This window comes from Ochotona curzoniae, unplaced genomic scaffold (assembly GCF_017591425.1).
Source record: "Ochotona curzoniae isolate NIBS_2020 unplaced genomic scaffold, NIBS_Ocur_1.0 contig_1014, whole genome shotgun sequence".
Lineage (NCBI taxonomy): Eukaryota > Metazoa > Chordata > Mammalia > Lagomorpha > Ochotonidae > Ochotona > Ochotona curzoniae.
Genome location: NW_024464920.1, coordinates 29834593 through 29847182, shown reverse-complemented (window position 1 = coordinate 29847182; position 12590 = coordinate 29834593). Strand labels below are relative to the sequence as shown.

General features: G+C 51.7%; 1 protein-coding gene across 2 annotated transcripts; it reads left to right on the top strand.

The window, feature by feature from the left end:
• The first annotated feature begins 1579 nt into the window (after positions 1-1579).
• On the top strand, positions 1580-11930 carry DYRK2 (dual specificity tyrosine phosphorylation regulated kinase 2). 2 transcript variants are annotated; one of them, XM_040982092.1, is made up of 3 exons: positions 1580-2049; positions 2661-2809; positions 10121-11930. In XM_040982092.1, exons 1-3 carry the CDS (start codon positions 2001-2003, stop codon positions 11726-11728), a joined length of 1806 nt encoding a protein of 601 aa, XP_040838026.1. In that variant the 5' UTR covers positions 1580-2000; the 3' UTR covers positions 11729-11930. The 2 variants fall into 2 exon arrangements, with proteins under 2 accessions (XP_040838026.1, XP_040838037.1); XM_040982103.1 differs by lacking the exons at positions 1580-2049; positions 2661-2809 and adding an exon at positions 3548-3729.
• Positions 11931-12590: the final 660 nt, after the last annotated feature.

Here is a 12590-nt window from a genome sequence, read left to right as displayed (position 1 = left end):
TAGGTCAGTCCAGCTCATGATTCTTCTGAAGGCACATTAGTGCACTGATTATTTAACTGTGGCTCTAATTAATTAGGAGGAAGCCTCCAGAGCATTTTTTTCCCTCTCCTTTTTGAAGGTTGTATTCTTTAGGCCAAATCTGGATTGTTTCTGCCAGGGTTCCCTCCCTGAAGCAAGACCTCTGTAGGTGAGAGAGTCAAGGTGTTTCCTTGCTGCACTCTGATTTCGGTATTTTTGTCCAGCTAAGAGTGATCTCCATGGGAGGTTGCTATGACAACTGCAAATAGGAGTGGCACTGTACCTTGCAGGAGGTGGCTCCCTTCTCCCTTCGCTAGGTGTCTGCACTAGTTTGGAACTTCATGCTTGGTCAGCCAGGGGCCAGAGATGGGGTGGGGCAGAAAGTGATGGACCTCGTGTCTCCAGGAGAACTTCAGAAACCTGGCACCACTTGAGGAAGAACATTCAAGCACCTTTCTGCCCTCGCCATCCGCGACCTCCTCTGGTTCTGCCCCAACCTCCCCCTAGACTCGTGAAGTGGCAAAACCTGTGCCCTTTGCACAAAGGCACAGTGTGCCGCACTGGACCGAGCACGGGTGTGAAATGTGCAAATAGGCTTTTGGTCCACCAGGGAAAGGGAGGCCGCAGAGGGCACATCGCAAGGGCAGGGAAAATCTGCAGGTGCCTTGGAAGGAGAGGGGAGAGATGGGTCTGGGAGGATGCGAGGAGTCGGAGGCATAGTTCCCTGACAGCAGAGCGGTGAACGGAAGGCGTGTCTCTCCCAGCGGCCGCAGAGGGGAAAGACTCTTGAGTTGTAAGGAAATGGGAGGTGTCTCTCGTGTTTATTTTTGCCTAGCAACCCACAGCCAACTGCTTTCCCGGCTGCCGTCCACGCGCGCCTCTCTGCCTCCCCTTGTCCTAGCGACTGGAGAGCGGTCATTCGGTGTCAGTAAACTTGGGAGGGGCAAAGGTGGTGGAGGTGGAGGTGGGTGGGCAGTCCCCTTCGCCCGAGCTGGGGATTGCCCGGCTCAGGGCGGCCCCTCCACGGGATTTGGCTGTCCTCCGTGACCCTCGCACAACTTAAGTTATCCACGTGATGAACTGGGGGAGCGCGGGCGGTTAAGTCCCCGGTCCCGCGGTGGGGCGAAGCCAGTATTGTTTGTGAACAGCCATTAGGTTCGGAAAGCAGAAAAATGCATCCGTGTTTGGGGGCGCGCTGGGAAGGGGAGGGGTATCTGCAGCGATCTCGGTGGAGCCAGGCTGGGGTAGGCTGTGCTCTGGGCAAAGGCGGGGCGCGGCGGGTCTGGAGAGACCGGGGAGGGGGCCGGGTTTCGTTGAGGGTGCTGGGGATGGGGGGAGGGTGGGGATCGGTGCAGATGGCGACAGGGGGAGGTTGCGGAACTGTCCCCTGAGCCGATCGCGGCTGTGCAGATGCCCGGGTGGCCGCGTGGGGGGTGGGGTGCACCCGGGTGTGTGCGGGCTGGACTGGGGGCCTCCGGAGGCGGGGCCTGCGGCGGCGGAGGCGGGACTGTCCGCCCGGACCGCGCGCGGGCGTGGGCGCGGGCGCGGCGCCGGGGCGAGTGTGCGCGGGGGAGCGCGCGCGCGCGCGCGTGTGCCAGGAGCAGGCTCCGGAGCGAGTGGGTCGGCGCGGCGCTGCCCGCTCCCCGCGCCCCTATGTGAGGGAATCGGGGAGACCCGCGGCGCGCAGGGGAGGGCGAGGCATGAGCACGGGCCGGGAGGTGCTGCGGCCGCCCGAGGAAGAGGAGGACGGCGGCGGCGGCGAGGAGGAGAGTGGGGGGCTCGCGGCTGCGGGCCCGGGCCGAGGGGATGCAGCCGGTTGTGTGTGTCTGGCTGTAGCTGACTCGAGGCGGCCAGGCGGAGCCGGGGACCCGCCCGAGGGGCGACCGGGAGGCGGCGGCGGCCTCCGCGACAAGTAGCAGCGGGACCGGCGGCGGCGGCGGCGGAGACGGCAGCCCTGAGATGCATTTTCCTCTGCAGCGGCCATGTTAGCCAGGAAACCTTCGGCCGCCGCTCCCGCCGCCTACCCGACCGGTAAGGAGGGCCTTGGCCCCCCGCGCCACCCCGATCGACCCCAGGCCAGCCCCGGAAGCTTGGGGCGGCTGCTGCAGTGGGACCTTCAGCAAAGTGTGCGGCGCGGCGGCGGGAGCGGGCGGCTGGCGGACGCGCCCTCGCCTCGCCCCGGCCCCGCGCATTGTTGCACGCGGCCCGTAGGCTCCTTCTAGGGGAGCCCTTCGGCCCCGGCCAGACGGCGGGGACCGCGCACTGGGGGAGCCCGGATCGGGTGCGTCCGGGCGCTCCTCCACTCCCGTCCTGGGCTCGGGGAAGCCGGTGCACCAACTGCCAGAGACGTGGGCCGCGAAGCCCCGGCCCGGCTCCCACGCCGGGTCGCGAACTCGCGCGCCGGTGACCGACTTAACTTTGCCGCTGCGGCGCCCCGCCCGTGGGGGCGTGCTGGGAAACCGGAGCCCGATCGCCCTCTCCCCAACCCCCGCCCTGAATCCCCAACCCCAGTGGGTGCCTTTCACTGCGAGAATGGTTTGAAGGCTTTCGATGCCCGAAGGGACGGTGGGAGAGGTCGCGGTCCGGGTGACTTTTTCCGCCCCTGACCCTCTCTTTTGTCTCCTCCCGCGCGTGACTCCCAGGCCGAGGAGGGGACAGCACCATTCGTCAGCTCCAGGCTTCCCCGGGGCTCGGCGCGGGGGCCCCCCGGAGCGGAGTGGGGACCTGCCCGCCTTCCCCCATCGCCCTGCCGCCTCTGCGGGCCAGCAACGCGGCCGCCACGGCCCACACGGTGAGACCCCACCCGTGGGCGGCTGGGGGGCGGTGGGCGGTCGGGAGGGGCTCAGGGCACCGGCGCCGGTGCTGTGGGGGGGCTCCGACTCCGCGGAGGGGGAGCTCGGAGTGCATGCTTCCCTCTGCCCCTGGCCAGGGGCGGCCTCGGTCAGTGGGGCGAGCCTCAGAGCTGCAGCCACAAAGGAAAATTCCTGGCGTGCGCCCCTGGCTTCCCCTGCGGAGCCCGCCCCTGCGGAGCTCCTCTTCCTCCAGTCTTCCCCAATGCAGCTAGCTTTCCTCCTTCTCTGCTCTTGCTTCTTTCTGTCCTTGCTTCTCAACGCTCCCCTCCATGACCCGGTAAACATCCCCCCCCCCCGCCCCGTGCCCCGTGGGTAGTGGGTATTTATAGAAACAGATATGTGTCCTGCTTGGAAAATCGATCCCCCCCCCAAGAGCTTCCAGGCCTGACTGTAGCCAGCAGGGAGTCCCGCCAATTGTCCCCCGCGTGTGTAAGCATGTTTTATGAGTGCTACAGGTTTGAGCATGGTGGAAATTGTAATTAACATTAACAAAAATAAGAGCCACAGCAGCAGTCAAAACAAAACAAGTCACTTCAGGAGTATCCTGCAGTTGGACACCATTCAGAAAGAAGCACAGTGGAGGGGCGAGGCTTGGCTTTGTTGGTGGGAAGGCCCGGGCACCTGACAGGTGCGGTTGGGCCTTCCTAGCCCGGGCAGGGAGGGGAGCGCTCCACAGCGTGGGACTGGCTGCCACAATGGTGGGCAAGCTGCCCTGGGCTCTCCTGTGCCCGCATTCTCTCCGCTCCCAGGGATCGCCCTTGGATGGTGACTGCCAGCTTGGAAGAGGTGACGGTTTCAGAGGACTGGGGCTTCCTTGGAAACCATCTAAGATGATTCTGCATGAAGGGTGCTTGCGGAGGTTAGGGCTTTGTTGTTGTTGTTGTTCGTCAAGTTGAGTTTTCCTAGAAAAGGCTGTTTGGAACCCACAGAGGAGCAGCTCTGGCGGGGGTGGGAGGGTGGGAGGATCTTGTGTCCTCAGTAAACTGCTTTATGGGAGAATTTGCGAGAGGATGTTTGGGTTACAGTTTGTTGCACCTGTTCCAGCTGCAACAGTGTAGAGGCACTTTCCCACCTCCCTTCTGGCAGCACAGAAATTATCTCATGAGCGTCCGACTGTGGCTGTTAGAGTTCGGTGGGAGGATAGATGCTTCTGTATTTGACTGTTAAATGTTCTTGTCACAGTGACATTTTTAGGATCTGCCATCAGTTTGGTTGTTTTTGGTCCGTTTTTTTGGAAGTGTCTGGCGATTTGGAAAATGTAACATCCCTCTTCCCCACCCCCCTTCCTGCAACATGTGCTGTTCTACTCCCATGACATGGTGTGAACTGGGGGAAAAATCCTTGGTTGGCCTCTGGATTGCAGTTTTTCCAGGGTGCACTGGCCAAAGCCTCTTTGTGATTGAAGTATGGAATGAAACTGGGAAACAAAGTAGGCAGTAGTACTGCCGCTGTGACAAGCTGTGAATGTACTTCTCTGGACGCCTCCGGGTGGCGGCTGTGTCTTTCTGTGTTTAACTGATTGACCTGTTTCATCCATGATATTGCCGATGATTTGGTACTTAATTTGGGAAAGATGAATGTGGCAGGTTGCTGAGTTTGGATTTTATTTGTATAACGTCACAGACCTCATGGAATAGGAGAGGTAAAGGGGATGCAGAACTGATCTGGCTCCGCTACGCAAAGTCTCAGGAAACAGACATGTTAGCTGGTTTGGTCAGGATTCCCTGGGTAGTTCTTATCGATCGCGTCCTGAAGCCCTCACGCTCCTGAGCCTAGCTCTAGTGGCCCGTTCCATGCTGTGGATTCTGGAAAATTGAAGAACCTTTGCAATGCATATTCCTTTGTCAAGTTTTACGTCTCAGTAAGTTTTTAGTTTTTGATCCCAGAGCAGTTATATGCCTGGGGAGCAGTATTTTAGAATGTTGCAGGGGAGGCGGGATGTGAGGGAGGGAGAGAGAGGGCATTAAGGAGAAAAATGATCTTGTTGTAGATGACACAGTCTGTAGGTAAATATGTGATCATGGAAAATATGAACTTTGAAATGTATGTAGTCCATTGCCCTTTATTGTCTTATCTTTATGCAGGTACAAAATTTAGTCTATTTTTTTTAAATCCCCATTGGTTCTAAAAATGTAACTCTGTTGGCTCCTGTCATTTCTTTGCTTTTAGTGTAACATGGAAGATATTAATATATTAGCTTTCAAAATTCCAAAATGCTAATAGACATCACGTTCATACTGTTGCAAGGTTTAAAGTGTTTTCCCACTGCCGGATTGACTTGTATTCAAAAGCTGGAATTAAAGAATGACTATTCACATTTAAAAAACAGTAGTCTTTGGAAAAAATAAAAGTAGGCATTTGACTCTGGGCAGCACAGACTGTCAGTATGTTTGAGGAGGAGCTAAAATTCCGGTCATTTTGGACTCCATTCTGTTCCCATGACAGTACACAGCATTTCTAAGATGACTTCGGAAAAGTTTTGAGGATGCCCAAAAATATCACCACAGTAAAACATCAGCTCTTTGCCATTTTATTATTGAAAGATTGAGACTACTCACTTTCTCAGGCTGTTCTTCTTGCATAATTTTTAGTACAAAAATATTTCATAGCCCAAGAAAACTTGGCGAGTCTCACCATTTTAACCCATAAATTGTAGGTGTTTCGGTTACATCCCTTCAGTTTATGTTTTAACATGTGGCATACCCTATGCTAGACATGGCGAATGGTGATGAGCCACAGTCTCAGACTTCGTAAGTTTTTAGTATGTTCAAGTTCAAGTTGTACTCCTGGCAGTGTTCTGTCTTGGCTGGCTTCCCTGCCCACCTCTTTTTGTGGATCACTTAATTATACTGTGCAGTTTGGTTGTGTGATTTTTAGAGTTCTGCAATGCTTGTGGTGCCACGTCCTGGAGTCTCTCGCACGAATCTCCTTAACATCTGGGATGTTCTTAACATTCACTGTATTGTTTTTAGATGTTGGGTGGATGTGCCTGCTGCCGGCACTTTCAGCCAGCTGTGCTTTGCCTGGAAGTCTCTGCTGATACACAGCAGGCTTCGATCTTGTGACTTGGGTCATCAGGGACGTGTCCCAGATCCCTGGGCACAGACTTCATGGGGAGGTACAAGATGCAGTCCTCAAGAACTGCTCTAAGAGAGATGAGAGATAACAGGGATTTATTGACCTTCCTGGCACCTAGCAGCTGTTTATTCAATGCTTACTGTTTACCTGAGTTGATGTTAAATAGGGACTTATCAAGATAAGAGGTAACCCCACCCTGGAATTGCTCTCACCTGGGAGGGTACGTCTGATTTTCAAACAATTACAGTGAAATGAAGTAGATGTTATAGCAGCACTGTGTATGTGCAGAAGGAGCTGTGATGTGGGTCATGCGAGGTTTTAGGGGAGGTGAGAATTAAGCCAGACATTGAGGAAATGGCTTGGACAGGGGGTGGAAGGAGACTCCCAGTGATCTTGGAGAAGGGCAATTTTAAGAGCTCTCATTTGCTAAGCACTGTTCTAGGGCTGCCTGCGTATTACCTTTTTAATCCTCCTAATAGTTCTAATGAGGTAACATTGTTACCTTCTTTTGCAGACAAGGGCACTGAGGTCTAGAGAGATTAGGTAAATTATCCAGGGTCATGCAGTAGGTGCTGGAACTGAGCTTCATTTCATGGGTGTCTAACTGAACTCTGAATCCCTAGTTATTACTAAAGGAGACCTCAGCAAAAGGGCCTGCTGTTTCCATTGGGTCTTGGGGAAGCCAGCTTTGTACCTTTTGGAGAGAAGAGTGCCAGTGGTTGATGAGACTGGATGGACTTGAGTCAATCAGGCTGAACATTTGAGAACCTCGTGTTTGTACTATCAAGTTTTCGCCTGAGTCTTAGGGTACAGCTATGGGCCTTGAGCACTGGCAGAAGTAGTCTGGCCTTGGGGCTTCACAGAGATAACTCTAGAAGTGCTATGGAGACTTAAGGAGTTCTAGACTAACAAGCCAAGGAGGCTACCTCAGTTGTCCTGGTGAGACAGGAGCATGAAATGAGGCAGTGTGAATGGAAAGGGCAGGATATAAAAGAACGGGGCTTCCTGGCGACATGGGAAGGGGAAAGAGATGATGGCAAGTGTTCTCCAGGTGTGCAGTGCCAATGAATCCCAGCTGTACAGCCTGGAAGGACTAGGATGAGGATGAGGGGTTTGATAGAAAAATCATGAATTGACTTTGAGTTGTTGGACATGTCAGTCTTGAGTGAAGGAGACAGATTTTTTTTCAGATCTGAGCTATAGCTGTGGGTGTTCCCTGGAGCCCTGGATGGGGGTGTGGCTCGCTCAGAGAGTGTTAAGGGAATAAAAGCTTAGTATTGAGACTTGAACCCAAGTAAGGGTACCTGTGCTGATAGTGGATGTTGCACAGGCAGGCCAGCAGAGGCAGTTGAACAATTAGGAGATAATCTGGCTTATTTGCAGACTCTCTTTTTGTTATCCCAAAAATGTTGGTGATCATAAAAATTGCTATAGCCAAAAAAAAAAAAGATGGAAGAGAATTTCTGATGCTCAGAAGTTTAACTTGGCTTATCATTTTAGGAATCCGTGAAGCTCCAAGGTTACTTTTGTTCCCAGTGAAGTCCATGCTTTTTATAGCATGTAAGCAGGCAATGTAGATTTTTATTCTGCACTTTCTTCCTTTAGCCCTGTAGAGTAGGTCTGTAGGACAGATAGCTTTTGACCTCCAGTTCCTTTTATTCCCTAGCATTTGAAAGACTTAATGGAAAAGAGCTCATACAGAGAGTAAAAATGGGAAAGAAAGAAAAGAAAAAGGCAAACTCTTGCCGCATTTGTCCAAGGAGAGCTCAATAATTTCATGGAGAAATGGGATGAAAAGATAAGTTTATTTTGATGGAAAAACATTTTGAAATCCATGCATAATTTTTTCAGGGTGTGCACTTTCCCTGAAAGTTTCAAAGGCTGCCTGTGAGTGGCCAGGGCTTTCCTAATTTCGTTTTGTGGACTGCACTACTTCTGGCATATGGCAATGATAAAAGAACCTGTCCAGCTGCCCTTGCACGATACAAGGTCACCTAGCGTGCACTGTCATGTATAGATTTAGTGAAGAACTCTTTTTGAGAATAGAATCCCTGAATCTTTGAGATCATAGTAAGACAGGCTGAAGTACCACCTTGCCTTTCATTTCAGATGAGAAGGGGGAGAAGAGAGAGAGAGAAAAAAAGAGAGAGAGACCACAAATGGTCCTTGGGCACATCACATGTTAGTTAGCAAAAATGTGAAGATCTCGGCTGGCTAGTAAGCACTTGAACTTTCATTTTATAGCAAGGCATTCCCAAACCATGTCCAGCATTACTGTGTTACATACACAGTACTTCTCTTTGAATAATTGTACAAACCTCCAAAGTAAGGATGTAGAAGGGGATACTAGAAAAAGAACCTCAGTGTGTTAGTTGTAAGCTCCTAGATATCAGAAGCTCTGCCACTTCTGTGGTTAGACTTCTTTGATACTAGTAAATGAATGAGGTAGGTTGTGAATGAAAAATTGATTTTGAGATTTTCATATAAAAATTACCCAGCAGGCTGCTCTAAGAGTGTGATTAGGATAGGCATTTGTTGTAACAGTTAAGATATAACTGCTGGGCCTGGCATAGTCGCCTAGAGGCTGAAGTTCTCACCTTGCATGTGTTGGGATCCCATATGGGCTCTGGTTCACGTCCCAGCGGCCCCGCTTCCCATCCAGCTCCCTGCCTGTGGCCTGGGAAAGTAGTTGGAGATGGCCCAAAGCCTTGGGAACCTGCACCCATGTTGGAGACCCAGAGGAGGCTCCTGGCTTCAGACGGGTCCGGCCATTGGAACCACTGGGGAATGAATCATTGGACGGAAGATTTTCCTCTCAGTCTCTGTTCCTCTCTTTGTATCTATCTTTTCAATAAAAATAAATAAATTTTTAAAAAGTTATAACTGCTTAGCATCACACTGTCCTTGTCAGAGGGCCTGGGTTTGAGTCTTGGCTCTGCTTCTGATCTGGCTTCCTGCTAATGAGTGTGCTGGAAGGCAGCAAGTGATGGTCCAAGTATCCAATCCCTACCAGCTCTGTGGGGCTCCTGGCTTTGGCCTGGCACAGCCATGCCATTTGAGAACTAAACCTCTGGATGCAGAATCTCCCTATCTCTCTGTCTGCTTTTCCAATGCAGAGAATGAGAAATAGATGAAAAATGACATCTTAGGTGTTTCTGGAAGAATCCCTAACTGGGAGGGGCTCCTGGCTGTTTTTCCTCTCCTGCTTCTACCTAATGGTGATGTTGAAAGGAAGTTTCAAGTGGATTCCCAGTAAAAGTGGGGGACCTCTTGGTTTACACCATTCATTTTCTTCAGACAGGAATGTTCAGGGGTGGCCTGTGTGCTAGAAATAGACATTGCTACTTTGTATTCCTTGCTGGAATGCTGAGTATCCCAGCAGCGGGTAGTAGCAATACATGACTTCAGAGAGCAGGGCCATTGACCAAAGGAAGGCCCCAAAGAGTCTGGTGGAAGCTTGTTTGTTGGACTGAATGTCCTTAAATGGACATTGCAGTCAGTTAAGCCCAGGGCCTTTTAAAAATAGGTTGGAGGTTTATGAGACACTGTAGCACATAGCTGTGTGGGAATCTTTGGAGCTTAAGAGCACAGTTTTCTTTGTTGCGGAGTCATGTGTGTTCCTAGGTTTGCTCAGACTGCCAAAGGGAAGGGAAGCATGGAGTCGTGCATGTTTTTGGACTAGAGCGAACTGTTACAGAAAGAGAGGTAGACAAGACCCGGCATGGTCCCTGTGCTCCCGTTCATAAACTACTAACTGAGATTTTCAAAGTTTGCAGGTATAGATTGGGCATGACACCTGTGGTGTGTCAGTTCCTATGCTGAATGTTTTGGTTGCAATAATGAATGAGAGAGTGGGTTCTGGAGTTGATTCTGAAGACCATGAATGTGACCAGCAAACTGCTTTCTCTTTGGCATAGCATTTGCAGGCTCCTCTCTTCAGAGTCCCATGTTGCATAGCCTTCTGCAGCCCCTTTTCTTTTGAGTGTCCATAGCCTGTCTGCATTGCACTCACTCTCCCTGCCAGCCTATTCCAGCTCTTTCTGTTTCCTATTCTGGTCGTGAATTCAAACCACACCAGATGTTGTGAGGGTCAGGAATGGGGGCTGGCTTGGAGAACATCCCATGCAAACAGAGGCCTTCTCTTCTGTTGATGCGTCCCATCTGTTTTCCAGATTGGCGGCAGTAAGCACACCATGAATGATCACCTGCATGTCAGCAGTCACAACCACGGACAGATCCAGGTTCAGCAGCTGTTTGAGGACAACAGTAACAAGCGGACCGTGCTCACAACACAACCGAATGGGCTTACGACAGTGGGCAAAACAAGCTTGCCCGTGGTGCCAGAGCGGCAGTTGGAGAGCATTCACAGGCGGCAGGGGAGCTCCACGTCCCTCAAGTCCATCGAAGGCATGGGGAAGGTGAAAGCCACGCCCATGACACCCGAACAAGCAATGAAGCAATACATGCAAAAACTCACGACCTTCGAACACCATGAGATCTTCAGCTACCCTGAAATCTATTTCTTGGGTCCAAATGCCAAGAAGCGCCAGGGCATGACGGGCGGGCCCAACAACGGTGGCTACGATGATGACCAGGGATCTTACGTGCAGGTGCCCCACGACCATGTGGCTTACAGGTACGAGGTTCTCAAGGTCATTGGGAAGGGGAGCTTTGGGCAGGTGGTCAAGGCATATGATCACAAAGTCCACCAGCACGTGGCCCTGAAGATGGTGCGGAATGAGAAGCGCTTTCACAGGCAGGCGGCTGAGGAGATCCGCATCCTGGAACACCTGCGTAAACAGGACAAAGACAATGCCATGAACGTGATCCACATGCTGGAGAACTTCACCTTCCGCAACCACATCTGTATGACCTTTGAGCTGCTAAGCATGAACCTCTATGAGCTAATCAAGAAGAACAAATTCCAGGGCTTCAGCCTGCCTTTGGTTCGCAAGTTCGCCCACTCGATTCTGCAGTGCTTGGATGCTTTGCACAAAAACAGGATCATTCACTGTGACCTTAAGCCCGAGAACATTCTGTTAAAGCAGCAGGGTAGAAGTGGCATCAAAGTGATCGATTTTGGCTCCAGTTGTTACGAGCATCAACGTGTCTACACGTACATCCAGTCGCGCTTTTACCGGGCTCCCGAGGTGATCCTGGGGGCCAGGTATGGCATGCCCATCGACATGTGGAGCCTGGGCTGCATTTTAGCAGAGCTCCTGACGGGTTACCCGCTCTTGCCTGGGGAAGATGAAGGGGACCAGCTGGCTTGTATGATCGAACTGTTGGGCATGCCTTCCCAGAAACTGCTGGATGCGTCCAAACGAGCCAAAAATTTTGTGAGCTCCAAGGGCTATCCCCGTTACTGCACTGTCACGACTCTGTCAGATGGCTCCGTGGTCCTCAACGGAGGCCGCTCCCGGAGAGGGAAGCTGAGGGGTCCACCAGAGAGCCGAGAGTGGGGGAATGCACTGAAGGGGTGTGATGATCCCCTTTTCCTTGACTTCTTAAAACAGTGTTTAGAGTGGGATCCTGCAGTGCGCATGACCCCAGGCCAGGCTTTGCGGCATCCCTGGCTGAGGAGGCGCTTGCCAAAGCCTCCGACCGGGGAGAAGACATCAGTGAAGAGGATAACCGAGAGCTCTGGTGCTATCACGTCGATTTCCAAGTTACCTCCACCTTCCAGCTCAGCATCCAAACTGAGGACTAATTTGGCACAGATGACGGATGCCAATGGGAATATTCAGCAGAGGACAGTGTTGCCAAAACTTGTGAGCTGAGCTGCAGTCCCCCAACAGACCATGCTGGTAATCTGAAAGATACGATGTTGCTGAGCCTTACCGGTTGAAGAGGAGTAGCTCAGACCTGTTTTTATTTGTTCAATAACTCTACTCATTTGTATCTTTTCAGCACTTAATTTTCATGTAAGAAAGTTGTTTGTTTTGTTTTTATAAAATACATGGGGACAATGCTTTAAGTTTTTATACTTTCCGAAACCGGTTTTTTTGTGTGTGTGTGTTTGCGTGCGTGTGGGCGTGTGTGTGTGTTCTCCAAGTACGATGAGCCTTACTGTATTTAGTGTGGCAGAGGAATACTGTCAGTGGCAGGCCATTGATTGCGTCATGACTGCCATGCATCTACAGATTGGTATCACAGACGTTCATTATGCTTTTCTGGTTCATAATATGTTCACCCCAGGGTGATGGCTCTGTAAGTCCCTCTTCTCCCCGTGCCCAGGAATGGCATGTCCTGCTTCCTTTGCCCATGAATTTATCTGAGTGATAGTGGTGGTGGGGAGGAGGTGGGTGGGTCGGGACATACTTTAAGAGTGCACCTTAGAGATTTATGTCTTCCCCCAAGGTAGTTCTCAAACACAAACCCTGATTCCTCTGGTTTAACTTGCCCAGTTAGCATTCTGGCACTTGAAAAGCCAGCGAAGCAGCCATTAGTGCATGATTGAAAAGGGACATGTGTGTTCCTCCTAGTTCACTGCTGTGATTGGCATGCTGTTTTGTCAAGAAACCTCGCGTCACAGAATTGGTCTGGCGCCTACATTTAGAAATGTATCCCACGACCACCCCCTACTTCTCTTTCTGCTTTTGTCCTCTCTGTTCCTCTTTCGCCACAAATCTGTTGCCTGCG

Bases quoted from the DNA above. Each gene is read 5' to 3' on its own strand.
- DYRK2 (XM_040982092.1), top strand. From the start codon at position 2,001: ATGTTAGCCAGGAAACCTTCGGCCGCCGCTCCCGCCGCCTACCCGACC. The intron at 2,050-2,660 runs GTAAGGAGGGCC...CGTGACTCCCAG, and splicing joins TCCCGCCGCCTACCCGACCG to GCCGAGGAGGGGACAGCACC. The intron at 2,810-10,120 runs GTGAGACCCCAC...TCTGTTTTCCAG, and splicing joins CGGCCGCCACGGCCCACACG to ATTGGCGGCAGTAAGCACAC.